The 22,218-nt window shown below is 39.3% G+C and overlaps 1 protein-coding gene across 21 annotated transcripts in view; it reads left to right on the top strand.

The window, feature by feature from the left end:
• The window catches only part of BICD1 (BICD cargo adaptor 1), a 175,578-nt gene that overhangs the window by 34,894 nt on the left and 118,466 nt on the right, over positions 1–22,218 (top strand). Inside the window, exons 1-2 of one of the 21 annotated variants that reach the window (XM_035344935.1) lie at positions 11,430–11,530; positions 11,795–11,821. The exons of 19 other annotated variants lie outside the window; for them this stretch is intronic. In XM_035344935.1, the coding sequence (XP_035200826.1) occupies positions 11,474–11,530; positions 11,795–11,821 (84 nt within the window). In that variant the 5' untranslated portion in view covers positions 11,430–11,473. Of the gene's footprint in view, positions 1–11,429; positions 11,531–11,794; positions 11,822–22,218 lie in introns of those variants that run through there. One more of the 21 variants, XM_035344940.1, reaches the window with a different exon arrangement.

The following is a 22,218-nucleotide window of genomic DNA, read 5'->3' as shown; positions in this document are numbered from 1 at the left end:
TGAAAGGATGGAGAGAAAGGGTGATTATATTTCTGTCAGTGAATTAATTCTAAAAAACATATTTTTCAGCATTAGCAGTTAACAAAATCTTTGCCTTTTGGAAATAGTTCTTAGCAATATCACAGAACTGCCTCTTCAGATTATTTCCAAAGTTTATAGTATAACTTTGTTCTACCTGTAGTTAAATATCAGCAAGACAGCCACTTATTCTTAGGAGCTTTCATGGTTGCATTAAACAAAATTCAGTGTCTCTGAAATCAGGTGTTGATACATGCAGTAAGGAGAACTACGGGCGTAAGTGTTGCAAAAACATTAATATCTTTGGTCTAAATAGGAAGACTTAAATCCTTAGTGATCCTTTCTGGATGATGTGTAACTTTATTTTTGCTTTATTTTCTCCATCTAGTGACAACTTTAATAAAATAAGGGACACTTTGTATTTTTGTCTGTGTAAATACCAACTAGCACATAGTGAGAACTACTTTGCTATACAATTAATAAAACTTACTGAGCTTCTCCCCTTCTTACCCCAAATGCCTTCAGACAGTGAGCATTTTTAAAAACTAAGTTATGTAGAGTGTCTCCCTTTTTTCCATTATTTTTCATATATTGTCAGTGTGTTTTGTTGTTGGGGCTATAAAATGAACTGCTGCAACACCTTTTTGGTAGGCTGTTCAGTTGGCTTATTTTGGGTAAGAGATTACATACTTAATCCAGCGAAGCATACCTGGCCATCAAGGAAAGGTAGTGGAAAGCCCTAGGGCTGATGGCACCCTGGGATTTAGTTTGCTGTCTAAATCTGAGTATCTGCAACATCTGGGAGTACTTGGATTTTAAGGTTTGATACACAGCAATATCTTGAAGTAAAAGGCATGAAAAACACAGAGAAATAAAGAGAAAATCTAAATATATGGTAAATCTAAAGCACGTGAGTGTGACTAATCTGTTCAAGATTTACATGTTTGGATTATTTCACAGTGACCTTTAGGACACTGAATATTTGAAAGCAAAGTTTTATATTATAATTTAGTATACCTAACGTACTTGTAGTTCATGCATTAGCAATTCCAAATGAGCTACCTTCTGTTTTAACTCAAACAACCCCCTCCCTTCCATTGTAAAACTTCCACCCTACTTCACCATCCCCCCCCCCTCTTTTTTTTTTGAATGAGGAAAGTATCAGGTAATCCCACATCAATGGTAAAGGGCTTGGTCCAAACTACATAAGGTCTTGATAGTTTTCATTCAACCCAAGTTTGTGTGGTAAACTGAAATGTATATTACGTATATTTGGACATGCATTGATTTGCACCAGCATGTGATGTGCTTCATTTGTGCATGTTTAAAGTTGTTTAAAAACTGTAAAAAGCTAGATTAAACATAATAAAATTATTATTTTCAGGAAGAGTTGTAAATAAATTGCTATTATGAAACTAAAGTTCCTAAGTCTTAAATTAAAAAATAATGCTTTTCTTTCTGGCAGTAAATGGGTGTGGACACTCTAGGTTGTAACCACACCAGTATTATTATATTTGGAAGCTCTTTGAAACGTGAGAGCTTATAACTTTCAGTAAGGTTTCAAAGACCATCACAGTCATACTAATAAATCTATAATCTATAACCTATGAGGTTAGGAAGGAAACGTGATAGCCTTTATTAGACCAAATGAAAAAGCGGTAAAAGCAAACCTGCTTTCCAAGATCTAGGCTTTTGCTCAAGTTTGAAACAGGAGCATTAACTTCAAGCAAACTACTGACTCAAAATAATTGTCTTGTGTTTGTCATCTCTGAGTGTCCAGTTGTTTTGCAGTAGGGATATTGGCTTATGTGCTTCCTACAAAACAAGATATTTGTAGCAATATTTCTGGCAATATTTTTTGCTGGTCAGAGAAAATGAGGAGCTGTGCTATACTCTGTAATGTAGAGTGCCTTCATACGGCATTGCGTTTCATACTGGATGAAGACACAACATTTTAAAAAAATGTGTAGATTGAATAGATGAAGCACTTCGTGGCTATGTATATAGTGAGTTTTCTTAGAAAGTGTTCAGTAGAGTTTAATTTCTCTTGTTTCCATTACAATAGTTGTCAGTAAGGAAGGTAATAGACATTATCTCTAGACATGTAATTAAGTGGGGAGCTCCAGGATTACTCTGAAATAAGAACCCCAAAATTAAATCAAAGATAGCACCAACAGAAAAGTCTTCCTGATAAGTATGTGATGAATCGTGACTACTGAGAAAGTTTTAGCCTGTGTATTTTTGTAGAGATGACAGGAATACAGATTTTTAAACTCCAGTGATTAATATCTCTGACACAAGTGAATGTAACTTATAAAAGCAAAAAAAAAAAAAAACACAATCAAGCTCATTCTTAAGTTTTTCAAGCTGTAACACAGCAATGTGTAAAAAGCAGATCTTAAAAGAAATGGGTCTTGGACAACAATGGAAATACCTTACCAAAACATTTTGATTCATTTTTTAAAAAAAAAGTGTCTGCAACTTCATGTGTGAAAAAGCATAGATGCAATTGTAGTATGTGTTTCACAGAGAGAGAAAGAGGTTAAGCAGCAGCATAGTGGAAAATATGGTTCACTGCTTTTATAGCCTTTGTGCTTAACACATTATGTTAAATATATTTGTGACTCTTTGTATGACAGTGATAAATGGCTTCTTGGATCAGAGGTCTGGGATAAATCAATAAGAAAACTTCCCCTTCAGTATACTTGTATCTGCTGACACATGGAGTGGTATTACTGAATAACAGAGATGAAGAAAAGAATTCCCTAGCAACTGGCAAACTCTTGTTTTTATTGGGTAGGCAGACAAGTCTTGGAGTTCAAATTTAATTCTAAGCAATTTAGATGTGAAGTAGACAAGTAATCACTTCATGTAACAGCTGTCCAGGGTTAAGACCTTTTGCATACTTCTAGAAACAGGAGTTCAAGGTAGCTAGTGGAGGCTGGAAAGTTCCTCATGCAAACAATTACCTGTGTCAGCACTTCCTTCTGCACTCAGTAATATGAATAATTTAGTTCTTTGCTAATGTCAGTAAGAACTGTTTTTCAAAGCTTTCTTTACATTAACTTTCTATCATTTCAATGGGGGCTTCCCCCCCTGCACCCCAAAATTGTTTATATAGAACTGAAATTCTTCCTTAATGACAGCATCAGTACACGAGTCACAGAGAAAGAAGTGTAGTTGTGGTGAAACGAAGTCCAGTTCCCTTGTTGATTCCCTGAAGTCTTTATGCTAACTCAGAAGCTGTGGCTTTATAGCAGCTCAGTTTTTTTAATTTGTACATTGCTGTTCTGGATTGTTTGTGGAAGAAAAACACCCTAAAAATATTTGAAAATATTTTATTCACAATGATGGAATGTCACTATATTTTTTGTGAAAGATTCTGCATAGGGTATTCTTACAGAATTAAGAGTACCAGCTGACAGGTAAAAGTAGGGATACTTAATCTCATTGATGTTTGTTCTTTCCAGCTTCACTGAAACAGCTGGAAATATGCCATGAGTATAAAACGCTGTCACCAAAGCCCAGCATCCCTCTTAGTGCAGGAAAAGGAGATGGAAAGCGGGGAAAATGCAGCTTTGTAGTAGAGATGAGAATCTTGCTCAAACCTGAGTAGGTGAATATTGCCTGGGGGAGCAAACATGGTGGCAATGAACCTTTCTATGGTCACAAGCCAGCGGAGCTGTGTACCTACAGTGGAGCTGCTGGAAGTGTGATGCTTGTCTCTAGCAGGGTTGTGTTATGAAGTGAATCTAGGTCACCTGTGGAGATGATGTCAGGTCAGCTGTTCAATATTCTCCTTCCCAGCATATGAGGTTCAGGTAATTCTGCAGCTCAGAGACGTAATCCAACTAGAAAGCCTGTTGAATCCAATTATGTTGCATGGGCGAAGGCCACTAAGTTCTCACTCCCCAATATTGTCAGTGAATCTTGAAAGATATAGTTAAAAAAAGACTATCTAGATGCAGACTAAACTAGCAACAACCCCTTCCAATAAAATACAGGCAGAGGTCCACCAAGGGAGAGGTGGGTTCTCAATTTCCTGCTCAGAATTTCCAAAATGTGCTCCGTCTTTGCCTCAGAGAAAAGCTCTCAGAGGTAAAGCTCTTCTGATTTGAGGGTGTCTGAGATGAAAGCAGGGAAATGAAGGGGCTCACAGACACCAGTGTTACAGAGCAGGTTTTCTTTTAGCTGAGCAATGCCAAAGTTGCTGAGAAAGGGGAAACAAGACAGAGGCTGAATGAGGATTATGTCAGGGACTAAGGAGAGCAATACCATCTCTAAACTAGTAGCCCCAGGCTAATGGCAAGATGGCAATGACATGGCGATGAAGAAATAGGGTCCTTTTTGTAACACATTTCATTGCACTGAAAGTGTCTTCCCATAACGTTGCATTTTGAAATGGAGAACTATTAATCTATGAAGAATATATTTATAAAAAAAAAAAAAAATCGGTATTCTTCAGAGAAGAGCTGCCCGGTGACTTTACTCCTGGGTGTCAGGGTGATGGTAAGCATCACAAGGTACTTGGACAGGTTCCTAGGAAAGGAGTGAGAGGACCCAGTGGTCGAGGTCTCTTACCCATATTCTTAGCACAGTGAATCTGGAGGTTCTGAAAACAAAATACAGGTAGTAACTGTTTTCTGTGCCCTCTGTGAGGGGCAGAAGGGAATAAGAAGTCATTCTTTAAGAAATAGAAGGGAAGTGAGACCGAATGGAATGCTATTTAAGCATGCAGATGAAGGAAAAAAATATCAAACATGGTATATGCATTTCTGCACTAACATCAGGAAAATGACAGGAAAAATATGGGAACTAAATGCTTATCTTAAAAAGATGTTGATTATAATACACATCCTAAAGTTAGTAGGACGATGACAACTCGGGGGATAATATAGTATTAAAGTACAGAGAAAGACAGGCTTAGCTGATGGGGAAACTGTTGCATGATAAAGCTTAAAGTGAAGTCAGATTAGCAGCTTGTCATAAGTAACAATATCCCCATGAGTTTAGACTCTAGGCACAGAAAAGGAAAATACAGTAGTATACTATATCATCAGTGTGGTTACACTTACAGTAATACCGAAGATGGGAAGGACTGTAGAGGGGTGAGGTACAACAGTCATGGGAGAGAGAGGTCTTTAATGTCCATCTGGATTGTGTATGTATCATAGTGGGTTGGAATACTGAAACTAAGCTTCGTACACAGTGACAAATTCACAGACAGACTAGTGAGAGGATTCATAAGAGGACAGGCAGCAGCTGGTTCCTGAGCTGTGTATGCAGAGTGGTTTCAAAATGTCACGGCAGAAAAGCTGTCCTGTAATAGTGACTACAGTGTACAGAAATTCAGCATCTCTCCAGGGGCAGCAAAAGCTAGACATTTTCCTGTCAGAAGCCAAGGACAATGCTATTAAGAGCAGAAAAAGGAAGGTGTTTTTGTACGTGTGTTTTTTGTTAAACGCTACAAGTCTCACAGTAAAGGGTCAAACGTTTAAACACAGTTTATTGGAGGTGTCAAGGAAAAGTGTTGTCTATTGGGAAATAAAATAAAAGGGGGTACAGTGGGGTTATATAGCAATGAAAAAGAGGGCAGTGTAACTGAAAAAATACACAACCATAACTCCCTGAAGACTCCTTTGGAAAGCTGAAGTTGGATGAAAATGAGAAAAATAAATAATAGAAACCTCTCAGGTCACATTAAATTGTAGGAAGTGTAAATAAACAATATTTTCTTTGGAGATACACTGGGAGTACAAATACTGTCACCAGTTCTTGCAGGGACAACAAACCACTTCAAGATTTAAATGAATACATTTGAGAATATTTAAAATCATACTAGTAAAAACAAAGGTGTTTTTTTTTCCCTGTCTTTACATTAGAAAATGAAGACTTACATTCCACAATCTTTCTTTCTAAGGGAGAGGATACCAAAGGATTCTTTTCTCTCTGTAGAAAAGGGGACTGGAGGAACAAATGAGTAAAATAGATAGTAACAAGTCATAACAATTACATGGTATGCATCAAAGAACTGGAATATGAGTCAGCACCACACGGCTGAAACAGTTGCAAAAAGGGGCGAGGTAGGGAGGCAGTATCTACAGGGAAGACCAAAAATCCAATTGTCTCTGAGGGAGATTAAGTAAGGTTACTTTCAAATGCAGAATTAACCTTTGGATAAACAGGTTGCATAGCAGAATAATCAATACAACTTTTGCAAGAAGTTATGCCCCACTAACCTATCCAAGCTCTTTTGAAGCACAAGCACATTGACTTGAGCTGACACTTTTCACTTCAGAAGCGATGTCTAAGGGTTATAAAATATTTTCTCCTGAAAACTGCCTTTCAGTATTGGCCAAAAAAACCCCAACCAAACAACAACAAAATGCAGTTAAACTGTGAAACTTGTCACCTTACTGCTTTGTTTCACAAAGTGACAGAATGTGTTTTTGAAATGCATGTAGAGAGCCATTAAACACATATAGCATTTATGGCTCAGGAAGTCCCAAATGTGCAAGCTAGTGAATATTCTGAGGATATCTTATTGTACTCTGCTTTCTTCTTGGCTGCTTCCCTAGGATTCTGCTGTTGCTACCTGTTGGAGATGGTAGGTGAGCCTTTGCTGACATATATAGCCTTTCTTACCTCCCAGGAAATAGAAAAAAGTGAATTTATGGATAAATATCTGTAAATTACACACATTTAAAAAAAATTATTGTATACAAATAATTCTTCTTTTCATTCCTTATATTTTATAGCTGCTTTAGAGCTGCTGTTTTGAAAGAAGCAGGTGAGAATTCTGCTTTTGTCTCAGTAAAGCAGGTTTGACTCTAGGTTGTACACCTTGACCTAGAACAAGCTAACCAAAGAGTAGACAGGATTGTTGGTGAATGAAAAGTGAGTGAAATGCTATTTGGTACGGGCCTTGTTTGGAGTTGGGCAACAGTCTGGCTTTTTTGGTTTCCTGATCTGCCACTTAACACAGTTGTACCCATCCTAATGTGGGTGGAAGTGGGAAGGTGGGAAGATGTGGTTGGGAGGAGGAGGAACAGGGAAGGCTGTTCATGGAAGCAGCCTGTGGTTAGCTTAAACTGCCAAGTCTTGCACCTCAGCTCACTCATAAAAGTCTCACGCACCTAATCTGCATAAAAGTTGCATTTGTTTAATTGTTTTTATTTTTGGAAACAGGTGTGAAATTGCAGGTAGAGCTTCATCAATCTATTTGATACTACTGGCTAATAGATAAGCTTGAACTAGCAAATAATTCAGCTAGCAATTTCTTTAGACAAGAAGTTTTGCAGCAGTTTTACAATAGGAATTAAGAAAAAAATTATTTGGGTTAGGATACAGATTCTTTGTCCTGGCTGTATTGCCACAGGGCTCAGAAGCCTTGGGAAGGCTTTAGAAATCTTTCACGGTCATTTTTTGAGAATGTGACCCAGCAACCATTTAAAGAGATGAACTCTTTAAGTGATTTCTTTTTGGGGGGCTTTCAGAAGAAAGAACAGAAGAATAAGGCTGGCAGCAGGAAATATAGGAAGAAACAGGCCATTCATTTCTTGAAAAATAGGTCAATGTTCCCAACAGCCGGGGTAAGCAAAAGGTAAGCTCCACAGCATTCACGTTAGCTATAGGTGGGATGGAGAGTGTAAACTATGCATAACCCTCTTGGAGTAAGGACCGAAATGACTGGGAAATAGACTCTTCTGAGGATGAACAGTGGATGGTGTGCATTTGCTGGTCAACTGGAGCTTCTATGGAGAAGTTGCATGATGTGTTGAGCCCTATAGTGGCTGGAGAAAGTGCATGCTCAGTTAACACATGCTTAACCAGTGTGGGAAGCAGTTTTAAATAATGCAAATATTGCCAGCACCTAATTAGAAATTATGACCAATGAACTTCTGTTTTTATAGCAAAGTGTTTTCCCTTACAGCCTTGAAAAGCATCCTGTCTTCCCTCAGATACTAGATGTGGTAAAAGCGTATTCCTGTTGGTGACTTTCTTTTCTGACCTGTATTAATACCTTTTGTTTCTTGTTCTTTTCCTGTGGCACATGGAAATCGGTTTTTATGGTCCCTAGTGCTTTAGGGTACAGGAAAGTGGTATGTGTAGATTATGTTTGTATAAAATGGATAGCAATGCTACCTGGTTTCTGCTAAAGTCCTTTGCAGTCTTGCATTGCTGGATGGAAATCCTCTCCACCAGCACAGTCCGTGACAGCAGTTTGGTGAAGCTTGTATCTTAAACTGTTACTGTGATGTAATAACTTGAGGGGATGCTACTGTGAGGACCAGCAGCTTGCCTCTTCTCCCTGTTAAGGGCCAAAACATCTGGAGAAATTGTCCATTTAGCACTCAGCTGTTAGCACTGAAATCCTTTCTCCCAAGCTTGTGCTCTCCGGGCTGTAGTGAATAACAGTTTCCTGCCTGTCTGCTTGCTAAGCTCCTGTAACATCATTAGTCTTCGTAAAGAGGATGGAAGGGACTTGTTTATTTTTATATGTAATGTAAGCTTGAAAGCTGCCAGGAAGACTGGAAATGATGAAAGCTCTGAGGAAATAATAAGAGCAAGAGTGAAGACAGTGATACTGCACTAGACTGTTTTTTTTTTTTTTTTATTACATTCAAACTTCCTTTACCATGGAAGTGCTGTGTTTCCACTTCATAAACTGTGAAGAGAAACTCTTTAGAGATTTCTCTTAAACAAAAGTTCTTACTTGTGATGGGTGAATTTATGTCACTGTAGGTGTTTTGGCTCTGTGATGACCTCAATGCTCTTTTGTACAGAAGAGTTCCACTTTTTCTTCTTTCTATGCTCGCTACAGTGGAAAAAAAGGAACAGACTCAATGAAACACACTCAGTTGTGATATGAAACAGGAACAAATTTGATTGACCTAATTAAAGTGAAGTGGTAGGATGCATCTGAGGATTCCCTAGGAGTATCTACTATATAGAAGTGAGAAGAAAATCAACATAAATGGAGTCCTAAATTATTTTAAGATCACCCCAAACTTTAAGTATTTGCAAGTAGAGATGGTACTGTGCAAATTTTAATGTGCTCTATATTTTTTGCCCAAGGAAAAAATCATTATATATAAGATGAGTATGGAATAAAGTAACTTATTCTAAATATCACAACAAAATCCAAGATCATCATACACAGGATTGCTTGCCTTATGTTTGGAACCCAGTTATTTATTTATTTAAAAAAAAGTGAATTGTCCATCCCTATAGTGTGTTTAGTTAGTGCTAAAGCACAGTTTTTTGATATTTTCTGAAGTGGAACACGTATGTCACTCTCATTGTGGAAGCAAGTCTCTTGTAAACTGTCAGTAGAAATTCCTGGAATTGAAGATCTGATGTCCATAAGGCTTTCTTTATATGAACACGTTAGTTTGACTGCACTTGACTATTAATGTTAAAAATGATTTTTTTGCATGAATATTTCTGAAGAAAATTGGAGGGCTTATGAGTGGCATTTTTTTTATGGTTGTATAATTTCTAGTAAAACTACATTTGCACGGATAAGTTTCTTCAGAGGTGAAATGTGTTTAAGCCAATGCATCGTTCACTTTGACCATCTGGCAGAGGTCCTTTTGTGGAAAAAAATAATGATTCTTTTTTTCCTCTCAAGATTTTATCTGTTTGCAGCTGGATAGAGTGCTAATGAAACAAAGTAATTCTCATTCATATTGGGGCGTCATCAAAAAGTGGAGCATTCCAAGCAAGAGAACAAGGCAGATTACTATTCTAGAAAAGATACAGATTTGGCAGGAGAATTTTATCTGAAGGAAAGTTGTATAGTTTCTATATTAAGTTCCCAGCTTTGCAGATCTGACAGATGGGGGTGTCTCTTTTCTGGAGTATGATTCATCTTATATTCTAACTATAGTTCTAACATTTTGAAAGGCGTTTCATAATTTATTCACTGACACAAGTTTTTGCAGCTGTCTGCAGAGTGAAGATTTTCTCAGCACTTCGGAAGCAGGGCAACCAGTTCTCTAAGTAGGATCCTGCTTGGGGGCCAGCTCTGGATTTGGAAAATATGGGGTAGATGGACCAAAGGTGCATTGCTCCTGTTTTTCTCACTGTGTTATTTTTCCAAATGTACAGAGTTTGCTGCTGTTTGCATAGGAAGTCCATTAGAGTGTCAAACATCTACAGGGATGTAGAGAAGAGTGTCCTCAAATATATCTTATTGAGGTGTATGGGATTATTTGGCATGTTTTTTATGTAATGAACTCATCTGTCTGCAGTTACGGTATAAACCAGGCAAAGATGATGAATAAGTATGAATGTAACTATTTTTCAAAACCTGGACAAAACTTAGCTCTTTAGGCACTTTGTAGGGTTCCCCCCTGCCACTCCCCCCGCATCCAAAAAAAAAACAACAAACAAACAAAAAAAACTTGTTACTCCTCAGTTCCCTTTCAGAAACCTTCACATGATGATACGACAAGGTGTGAGAAGACAGATCAGAGCTGTCTGTGGTTTGAGGGAGGGAAGAAGGAAGGGGGTCAGAGACTGTTCTTGTCGTACAGGGACTGGGGGACAAGGGAAGAACTGAAAGAGGGTTGGGGTTCGTTGAGGGAGTACAGTAGGAAAACCTTGCCAGCTGAAGTTCCCTGATCACTTAACCAGTTCTGGGTTTCCAGTGCCTGCAGCTTGGTGACAAGTAACACAGCTGTACTGAAATCAGTGGGAGTTGATGAATGGTCACCACTTGATTTCAAGTGAGCAACCCTGACACTTAAATAGAGTGGGTATAGCTAGCCATTTGGAGGGGAAAATAAAAAGTATTTGACTCTCAGAGTAAGGAGAATGGACAAAGAGCAAAACCCCCAAACCACGAGAGCTCTGAAATGAGTACTGAGCACTGAAGTGTTGGTACAGCACCCTGTTCTGTAACCCATGCGGCTCTGCCAGCCTTGCCTGCTTGCTTAGGATATACCTGCTACATTCAGAAGTCTTCTCCGTAGAAGATGACTAGTTACGGTGACTAGGGGTGACCTGTTTGTATCTTAGTGAGGATAATGTTAGTGACTGCCTTTGAAAGCTAAATATTAATCACTTTTTGCTTCAAAACAACAAAAAACTTTGTAATGACATGAGCTATTGTACAGGATGACCTGAGTATAGTTTACTGTGTAACAGAGGTATTTTGCTCCCGGATGTCAGCACGGAGGAACATTAGTGGAATCAATATCACATTAAAGATGCAGGCTCCATTAGGTTGATGTGACAGATTATTTTCTGTGAGTGCTGATGTCATGCTCAGTCACGTCCATTCCTGGATCTTCATGAGGTAGCAATAAAGCTTACTCAGCCCTATGGAGAACTTCAGCCTCTCAGGAGATCCTCCTGTGTGCTGCCTCCTGTCCCTCCTGGTGCAGTCGCCCAGTAGTCTCTGGGTGTCCTAGCGCTGCAGTCTTTCCTGGGCTTGGTGCTGGCTGGGATGCTCAAGGCAGGCCTTGCAGGCCTTGCCAGGTGGCCGACTTACCCAGAAGGCAAGGTAGGTTGGAAATGGTCTGTGGAAAGCTACCAAAGGAAGGGTGATACTGGGGTGGTCATCAGGAGCATGGATTTCTTCACTGTGATTTCTGTAACTATTCGCGTGATAATGATTGGTACAATAGCAGGGTACTGCTGTGGCACTAAAAAGCCTCAGCTTTACTTCTTAGTTATGCCACTGGCTCACTTTATGGCCTTGAGCAATTTACTCTCAACTTTCACTATGGGTAAATCAGGAAAATAATGCTTATTTATCTTTTTATAGAAATTCGAGATGCCCAACAGAAAGGTGGTAAGTATTATTATTCATGGATTAGGTTTTTTCCTATTCCTCTGACAAGTTTTTTACGTTAAAATTAAATATTTGCATACTTAACTGGGGAAGATTAATTTCTCGCTTAAAGCAGATGTTGTTTCATGCCTGCCACATTATTGCTTTAATGGCAGTTATGCCAGTGGTCTGCTAGAGAGGATACATCGAAGGAAAGTGACCAAATCCTTTGAATTTCAAAGGCACATTGTTCCCTATATTGTGTGAAGTGACTGGCAGCAAGAGACTTCCTGTGTTAAGTATTCAGCTATGTTTCTAGGAAGCTGTTGATCTCCATAAACACAGTTACTTCAAAGCCCAGAAGTAAAAAATTGTGAACTCATTTGTGCAATTAGTTTTCATAATTACCTTAACAAGTCTTGTAAAGCTTTATCGAGTAAAGTCAAGATGATGGTTTGTAAAAAGTGGCTGCATAACTTCATCTACAAGTAAGACCGGTGGCTTAAGTTTCTGACCATAGATTTTGATTATTGAACTCTATACTCTTGGTATTTAATTTTGGATACGTCTTTCTAAAACTTCATTTTAGAACGTGATCTTAAAATGTTTAATCAGCTATTCCTTCTTCAATTTGATTCTCTATCAATGCAAAATTTCATCTTTCCCTCACTAATGGAGTGAATAAATCAATACAAATGGCTTGCAGTGATGAAGTCTACTGAGTTATAAGCTTATGCAACACTGAAGTCTGCAGACACATCGTGTTAGTGCTTCAGGTCTGGTTTATGAAGCCACAAGTTTTGTGGGGAGTTAATAAGGCTGGCAGGAAGGTTACCAAGACAAAATTTTCCTTCTGGAATGGTCCATCTTGGACTTTTTTTATTGTTCTGTCTGGAAAATTTGTCCATGGGTTTCACAGCCTCTTCAGTCCTCTTCAGGCTGGCAGTATGTTCCTGGGACTGGTTACAGTATCCCTGTGGCTGCCTTCCCATGGAGGCTTCCCAGAGCCCATATCCTACTAGGCTGTTGCTGTTGGAAAGTTGAATCAGTATAGGGATGCCTTCTCCATCTTCTGGACTTCATCACTTTCTGCTTTTGCTACTCTTGGTGGTGTTTTTTTTTTTTTTAATCTTCTTTTTTCTCCCCTTTCGAGAAAGGGTCACTTCTTTACAGAGAAATGGATTTAACATCTGGGAAGAAGCAGGGGACCAGTCACCATTTTATTTACTTATGTATATATATGCATGTGTGTATGTATATAAATATACTTTATGAAATATATATTTTTGCATATATTTTTTAAATATTTGTGGGTGTGTATATATATGTGGTACATATACCATATACATGGGCGTAGTTTAATACTTGCATGGAGAAGCTTTAAATACAGCTCAGATAAAGATGTATTCTAAATCTGGTATAACTTTTTCATTTTATTGTTACAGATGTATTTATTTTTCATTGGAGCCCAGAGGCTCTGTGCAAGTTTATGGCACTGTGTGAAATACATAGTACTGTATTTTCAAGACAGTAACTGAATAAACTGAAGGTAGAGGAGAAGGTATGGAAAAGATAACCTGGATTCTGTTGGCCTATTATTCTATCTATGTATTTGTGTAGGAAAAAGCATTATATTCCCCAAATCAGGAAATAAGTAAACTGTATGCTGTTATGAGCTAACAGATGGAGTATGTTATGAGCTAACTAAAATGCTGGTGATCTCTAGCTGACTGTTTTTTGAGGTTCATAAAAAATTGGCTAAGAATTTTCTGTAGTAGTGGAAGCAAATTCTTTTTTTAAAAAAATTCAAATTGTCTGTCAGTAAAGGAAAAAACACGATGGCATAGTTATGGACATCAATATGCTGCTTTATTGATATTTCTGGTCTTAAAGATTAAATCAATGTGAATTATACAGTGCTCTAGGAAACCTGCAGCCGGTAGTAATCAAGCAGAGGAATTTCTAATTGTATCTAAATCAGATCAATGGCAGAGCTGGGAAGGAACCTGAATTTTCAGTCTCATTTGCAGAAAAGAAGCAGAAAGATAGGCTGATTTACTGAACACTGGTCAGGTCAGTGACCATGGCATTAGGTTATCCAACTAAGTATGGCTTACAGCTGTGTTGGCAGGCAATGGCTATCCCAACACCTCCATCCTGGTTATTGTGGAGCATGATATCATATGGTAGACCCCTTTGGTGAGTTCTTGTCAGCTGTCCCATCTGTGTCCCCTCACAAACCTCTTCTCCAGTCACTGGGGGGCAGAGTGAGAAGCAGAAGGCCCTGATGCTGATTGGTGATAGCCAAAACATTGGTGAGATCAATGCTGTTTTAGCCACAAATACAAAAATCTGTACCATGTAATCTTCCGTGAAAGTTACCTCCATCCCAGCCAAACCCAGTACATCATGATACAATTAATTTGTAGATACAAATTGCATCAGCATCTATAAGCTCATATTTAACCAAGGGCAATTCTTAACACTGTTGAACTTTTAACGTAACAGTGGGTAGAAGGTAGAAAATTGGTTTCTGTTGCTCTCTGAAACAGAGAATCGAGGTAGATGAAATGTAAAGAATAGAAACAAGAAATGGATCCTTTTAGAAAAAGAAAGCTTTATATTTTTATTTTGCCATCATCCATAGCTGGAATATTTCTCCATTAATACTATCTTAAACACAAACTGTTCATTGCCAGAACTGAAATGTGCATATGCAACACATCTAATGAACAAATTTGGTTCAGATAGCTTTCTAAATGAATCATACGTGGCAAGTTTCAGATGAAGGAGCCCTGTAACACCTTATTTAACATCAAATTAATTCACCAGAATGCAAGTTTGCCACATGTATGCACATATATTATAACTTTCTTTCTTGAGGTATACTCCATTCATGACAGCACCTAATAATTTGTGTTTCAGTGACAGCTTTAGTGGGACTGTTTCCACTCTTCAGTTCTCTGATGACTATGGATACTACAGCTCTCTGCATGCTTTAACCAAGAAGTTACACTTCTGTGGTCTTAGCGTGCTTCATTGGTTAGATATTAAGCACAAAGAAAAACTGAGCTTATTGATGTGGAGGATATAGTGCTGTGCTCAGCAGATGGATAAACATCTATTTGGAGAATTTAAGATAATGCTTTCTAAAATATTACAAATCTTTCTCCTTTATATTATCCTCCCTTCTGTTACAGTTGAAAAGGGAGCTTGTGTAAAGGTTCAAAAACATAACGTTAGTTCAGAATTGATAAGGTGAGAGCAGAAGGTGAAGTTATTTACTGGCTTTAGCAAATATAAATCCTTGCTTTCAATTTGTCCTTTTGTAGATGGTCTTAAATGCACTAGGCATGGTATCTCCTTTTATCTAAATTGTTAACTCTTTATGCACTCTTGTTTCTCTTTGACTGTATCTTTTTAGGCTTCTCTAAACTGAATGGATGACTTTATTAGTAAACAGATTGTATAAGCTCTTCAAGAGAAGGCTGTTTGCTGGGGAAGCATCTGGAAAAAGAGGTGGTTAAGGGTGAGGGGATGGTGTATTAACCCTACTCCCAGAAATTCACTGACTTGTCTCACCAGTGTGCAGAGCAGGCCAATACTCTGTGGATATGAGAAACTGTTTTTTACATCTACTCCTGCTTATCCTTGTCCTTCCTTGCATTATTCCCCTTACGTGGATTCCTATATAGGCAGTGGAGAGAGCTTCACAGGACTGTCTAATCCTGGAAAGACTAGTGGGGGAAATTATGCATGTTGTGGGCACTGCTGGGTACTTGAGAATGGTTCTGTATGGATTCTCCCCTGTAAATGTGACGAGAACATTACCTAAGTGGCTGGACTTGCAGGTTGGCAGAGGTTGAATCGAATCTCTAGTTGAGTAGCCTACTCGTTAGCAGACTTTCTACCACTTTCCTGTTGAAGTAGAACAGAACAGAAATTCTGTAGGACATATGATGTTGATCTAATGACTCCATTGTTGATTTCCTTTTCATTGGAGGGACTGTGACAGGATTGAGAGGTGAGCCCATGCAAGACTAATGAAGTTCAGCAAGCCCAAGTGTAAGGTCTTGCACCTGGGACAGGGCAATCCCAAACATGAATACAGACTGGGGGTTGCCTGGATTGAGAGTAGCCCTGTGTAGAAGGACTTGAGGGTAGTGGTGGATGAAAAACTGAACAATGTGTGCTTGCAGCCCAGAAAGCTGATGGTATCCTGGGCTGCACCAAAAGCAGTGAGACCAGCAGGGTGAGGGAGGTGATTGTGCTCCCCTGCTCTGCTCTTGTGAGGCCCCACCTGGAGCCCTGCATTCAGCTTTGTGGCCCCCAGTACAAGAAGAACATGGACCTGTTGGAGCAAGTCCAGAGGAGACTAAAAGGCTGGTCAGAGGGCTGGAGCACCTTTCCTGTGTAGACAGGTTGAGGGAGCTGGGGTTCTTCAGCCTGGAGAAGGGAAGGGTCAGGGGAGACCTTACAGCAGCTTTCCAGTGCCTAAAGGGGGCCTGCAGGAAAGCCGGGGTGGGACTCTTGGTCAGGGAGTGAGGAGATAAAGCAAAGGGAAATGGCTTTAAAATAAAAGAAGGGAGATTTAGATTAGACATAAGAAATTCTTCACTCAGAGGGTGATGAGGTGCTGGAGCAGGTTACCCAGAGAAGCTTCGGCTGCACCATCCTTGGAGGTGTTCAGTGCCAGGCTGGATGGCACTTTGAGCATCGTGGATAGCGAAAGGTGTCCCTACCCATGGCAGGGGGTGTTGGAACTTGATGGTTTTTATGGTCCCTTTCAACACAAACCATTCTATGATCAGCAAGTGAAGCAACATGCTGTAAGATGAGGAAAAACAGATGCAGTGCTGCTGAAGGTCTAATATTCTGTGTTGGGAATGTGCAATATAAATCTTTCCTTTCCTGTAGTTAGTACTAATGAGCCATTTAACAAAAGATTGTCAAATCTTACCTTTTTTTTTTTTTTTTTTCCCATTGCATATCTGATTGAATATAATGATGCAAAAGATTCCTTGAAATAGGGACTGGTTCTGCACCTACCAAAGCAAATGGAGAAAGCAAAATCTTCCCCTATTTGTATCTTTTTGACTCTTTTATTTCTTTCATGACTTGTATTGGTTGACTGGTAGATACATGCAAGATGCAAGTCATGATGGAGTAAATGCCTTGACATATTGTCAGAAACTGTGTTTATGATATATCCAGGTTTCTTATATCAGTATTTGACCCTGTTGAAATATGAGAGGGTATTTTCACATAATATGTGGGCAAGGTTAAATGAAGAGTTGAACGTTTGAGTATTTGTATAATTCTCAGCAGTGAGATGAAACCTTTTGCTTTTCTACTATCTATAGAGCAATTATTGGGCTTTACCATGTGGTTTAGTGGAAATCTGTTTTTACTTCAATTTCATGAAGAGGTTCCATTTCTATTTCAAATTTGGTAACCTTAGTAAAACATAAGCAGCTGTTCTTCCTGTAATTGCAAGCTTTTAAAATGCTAATCTCATGTTTTCATCTTCTTTCCTCTGTGGTTAAATTCATTGCAATCATTCTTGGCAATTAACTGCTTTATTAGCGAGCTCAGTGTATGCCCTTAATTACCTTCTAAACAGAAACAGTCCTAGATTTTAAAGCTGAAAGGGCAAATAATAAATCAATGGGAAGTCATTCCTTCTAAATGAAGGCTCATGGTAGACTTTCTTGGATTTATATGAAGTGTGGAATCATCTACCTTCTGGGACAGCTGCTAATAGTGCTGTTCCATGCCTTCAAGTGACTTTGATGTGGTCAGGTAAAGAAACAAAGATCCTGCCCGTCTTCCTCTTTTTCCTCTTATGCTGTGGGAACACTAAGCTGGACTTGAGTAAGAGCACTAGCTGTGCACATTGGCTGAGAACAGCTTCAGATGACATGAGTGATGCTAAAACCTACATATTTCTATCTTCTGCTTTGTTGGTTATTTTAGGTTTAAAGTGCAAATATGATTTTATTTTTTTTTTTCTTACATACGGGACAATATTCATATGCTGAAAAGATGAACCAAGCTGGTCTTTGATCTCAGATGTTGTTAAAGCAGATGGAAATAATTATTTCAGGGGAAGAAAATTTTCAGAAGACATGCTAGGTGAATAAAAGGTTGGTATTCTTTAAATATAAATTCTGTTAGAGATACCTATTTTTCAGTGTATCCTAAGTAGAATTTTTAAAAAAACACGTCATTTGATATCCAGAATTTTCCATTTTATTCTCCCTTACTGGCCTGGCACACTTGCAGGTGGGTACAACACTGAGGCCTGAGTCAAGATCTACTGAATTCAGTCAAGAGGCTCCTGCTGTCATGCTCAGCCTCTTGATGAGGGTGTATGCAAGTGGTTATGGTGCATCGTGTGTTCAAGTTTTAGGTGAAGTTGGTGCTTTCAGTGACTCCAGTGGTAGTTTGATCTACACCTTGTTCTACGTGGCTGAAGTTTGCCCTTTGGTGTACACATGCGTATACAAGTATTGCTGTATGTCTGAATACCTGCTAAACTGAATGATCTGTGACTGGTTAAAAATGTTTTGAGGTTGACCAGGCAAGTCTCACAGCTTTCCCACACATCTCCCTATTTTAGAGTTGAGTAGCGTTTCCCTGATGGGTAAAAGAAAGAGGAAACATTTTCATTTGCATGGCCTTGAAGTGCAAAAATGAATCTCTTAATTTAAAGAGAAGCAAATTGATTTTCACTGAAACCCTAGTACTGGGTTGAAGGATGCTTCAGTGAGCACAAAGCTGATTTTCATCTCTCCTGCCTTTTTTAATCTAAATCATTTTTGCCTTATTTCTGTGGCAGTCCTTTCAACAAAGGGAAGGACAAGGTGTCAGTACAAAGACTGTTATGGGGAGCATTAAATGAAACAGCAAAACACTTGGTGTCAGTGCAAGAGAGAGAAATCCTTAGGGCTGGATAACTCAAACTTCCAGGGCAGGGTTCAGATCCAGACACAAGCTAACGTGCAGATTTACAGGCAGCACAAACGAGAAATATTTGTACTTTTGGGAAGGGCAAAGACGAGGAAAGCCCCGAGTAGCATATGACTAAGAGGACACAAGGGATGCTTTTGTTCTTCTATCCAGGGATGCTTGGAGCAGCAGAGCTAATGTTACTCAGAGCTGCCAGCTCAGGTTTAGCCACTTGAAACGATACTGTGCCTGGATTACCCTGTCAGAAGCCATCACTGCAGTGCCTCGGGACCCAAAATTGGATTGGCATTTTGTCTTTGGGGATATCGCAGGATTACATTTGCTATGAATATAAGGATTTCAAATAAGGGATGCTCTCTGATATTTTGGGCACAGAGAATGATGTGGAGGACTGTTGCATAAGAAATAAAAATAAGCTAAACTAAAGCATTCCATAAATAATGAAGCTGAGTTTTTGGTTGGTCTTCAAGATGGTTTTCCATGATAGTGTTGGTCACTAATTAACCTTGTTAGCTGAAGGAGCAAGGAAAGACTGTCTACTCAGAGCCAGGTGGATGCCTGCCCATGTCATTGAGCAGTCCTTGGCAAGGCATTTTAACTTTTCTGTCTGACTTTATATGCTTCTGAGGGAAGGATTGCCAGTAAAGTAAGAATTTTGGAGAAGGAAGACAGGATTTAAAAAAAAAGAGGGGGTTAGAATTGGCACTGAAATGCCTTTATCATCTGTTTAATAATGTCATTTGCTGTATTTACTGAAAACTCTAGTCATGCTGGGAGTTATCTATCTGTTATGACCACTTCTTCCAACAAATGTGATTTTATCACCGCTGTTTGATAGGAAAATCATGTAAATTGCACTGAAATCATTACTGAGAATGTAACAGTTAAGGCATACACTGGAAACTTCAATTCTGTGAAGACCTTAAGGATGAAAAGGAGATTTAAATTTCCTCTTCGGAGTGAGAGGAAAACCACATCATGAGAGCTGTAGCTAGTATAAGTTCATGCATTTCTGTCAGATAGATTACCCGAACACAAAAAACATAAGAGGTCAATAGCAATAGAAAGGGCTCCATCTTAAACAGAGCTGTAAAACATTAACAGTGCAATGGACATGATCGTTTTTAAGAAAAGGACAGGCTAGGAACAATTTCTGGGTCTCATGCCATGTAGTATACCTGAAGAGAACAGAACTAAACAGCTAGCTTCTTATCGTTTAACTGAAATAGGAAAGCCACTCAGGAAGGATTTTTGTGCTAGAATAACCTAGCCTTATGTTTTATTTTCTGTCTTACTCTGAGTTTAAGCATTCAAGGAGCCTTTCAACTTCAAGACAGATGAGACTGCAGCCTACTTAGAGCAGAAGTTTATTCAAGAGAATATGCATGAGATTAGCCTGTCAGTAACATAATTGTAGAAGTGAATCGCCTATTGATGAGCCATCTCATCAGTCACAATGGACCTGTCCCTTGGAGAGAGCCTGTAGGGCATCTTTCTTGTATGCTCTTTTTTTTTTTTTTCTCTAGTTCAGATTAACCCAAGGATCTCAGTTGGTGCTGTATTACTCTTCCCCCTTGTTCTTTACCTGTGGGTTTGTTGGACATATTTAAGCTTGTTAAATACATGACTAGGCAATAACTGGAGCAATCTAATGGTCAAAACGTAGATAACAGGAAAAACTCATTATTTGGTGTCTTATCTCCTCTTCTTCCAGACAGAAAGCACTAGGTATGAGTTCTTCTGTTTGATAGGAAATACCACATCTGTGTGTTTTTTCTTCTGGATTCTTAAATCTGAGAGCTGCCACTAAGCCACTTATGCCAATTAAATCAAGGTCTATACTTTCATCTGGTAATGAGGCTTTGAATGTGGAAATCAAAACATTTTTCTTTGCAAGAATGTATTGTTTTTATCCTTACTTTTGTTTTGTGCTCAGAGAAAACCTGGCAGGTACAAGACCCCTTTTCTTCCAGGGGAGCAGCAAAGTTTAAATACAGAAGGATGGTACTAACTGCTCTATATGTACCATCCAGCTTAGGCTTTGTTGCTCATAGGGTTTGCAGTGTGTTTCCATGCCATGCTTGTTTCCACAAGCTTTAAGGATCAGTTTGTATATTAGTACTGTGTCAGCAGTGAGAAATCTCCTTTGAGTGCTGTAAGGGTCTCTGATTTGTGCCAGGCCACGGAAATGTTTATTTGTGTAGGTGTACCCATGAGTACTGTTGTAAACAAGCTAGCTTTTAGTGCTAGTGATGTGGGCCATGTCACAGATGATGTCACTCTAGCAACTGAATTCTTTTAATACTTTCACCTGCTCAAATTCCTTTATTTTGTTTTGAGTTTCATTACTTGTCCTGGTTCATCAATGTGATTGCCAGGCATAATAGACTTCAAGGTGTGTTCAAGGTTAGCTAGGGTGTCCTGCTGATGTCCTTCTCAGGTGATGGCAGATGCTCTTTTCAGCTTCATTGGCTAAAATACTGTGCAAAAGACTATCACCTGCACAGTGCCACCTCGTGCCACCGCTGGACAGCCTTGTAGGGCATGACTGCAGCCAGATGCAGGCGATGAACGCTCTTCCGTTACATTGAGCATTGAAATGGTCTTTGCCGGTTCTTGGAGTTATGTCAGTAAAACTGACTTATGACTCTCTCTTTTTGTCCAGCAGGGTTGAGGAGTGTAGCTCAAGTGGGTGGTCTGGTATCTGTGCAGCTAGAGCACAGGTTTTGTCCAAGGCAACCTCAGAGAATCCTGAGAGTGTCCCTGTTTGTTTGTGTGTGAGAAGCCTTCAGACAGCTGCAGAATACCTGATAGTTCAAGAAACATGGCAGATCTCTTCAACTGTGTTGTGTTGGGAAGTTATGCCTCTTCAAGTGTCTCAGCAATCAAGTTTGTCTCTTTGCCCAAAGATGGGGACCACTGCATGTCACAAAAATGTTGATTGAGGTCAAAGTTAGTAGGATGATTTTATGCTCATCTAAAAGATGCAGAAATTTCATAGTCAGTTCAGCTGCATGGATGTTTCACTCTGGGTAGGACTCTGAAGATCACATCTTAAATTTCTTTTCCTTTGGGGTAATGTATTGCTTTGTAACTGTTACGTTGTGGCTTAACCTGGCAGAACGCTAAGGACCACACAGCCATTCTCTCACTCCCCTACTAGTGGGATGGGGAAGAAAACTGAAAAGCACAATATCTTTTGGGTTGAGATAAAGCCATTTAAAAAAAAAAGCATCATCATCAACAATGCATGAAGTTCAATAAGAGCAAGTGCCGGGTCCTGCACCTGGGACGGGGAAACCCTGGCCACACGTACAGACTGGGCGATGAGACGCTGGAGAGCAGCCTAGAAGAGAGGGATCTGGGGGTCGTGGTAGACAGCAAGTTGAATATGAGCCAGCAGTGTGCCCTGGCAGCCAGGAGGGCCAACCGTGTCCTGGGGTGCA

The sequence above is a fragment of the Oxyura jamaicensis genome, chromosome 1, assembly GCF_011077185.1.
Source record: "Oxyura jamaicensis isolate SHBP4307 breed ruddy duck chromosome 1, BPBGC_Ojam_1.0, whole genome shotgun sequence".
NCBI lineage: Eukaryota > Metazoa > Chordata > Aves > Anseriformes > Anatidae > Oxyura > Oxyura jamaicensis.
The sequence above is the reverse complement of the archived record's forward strand: the minus strand, read 5'-3'. Positions and strand labels throughout refer to the sequence as shown.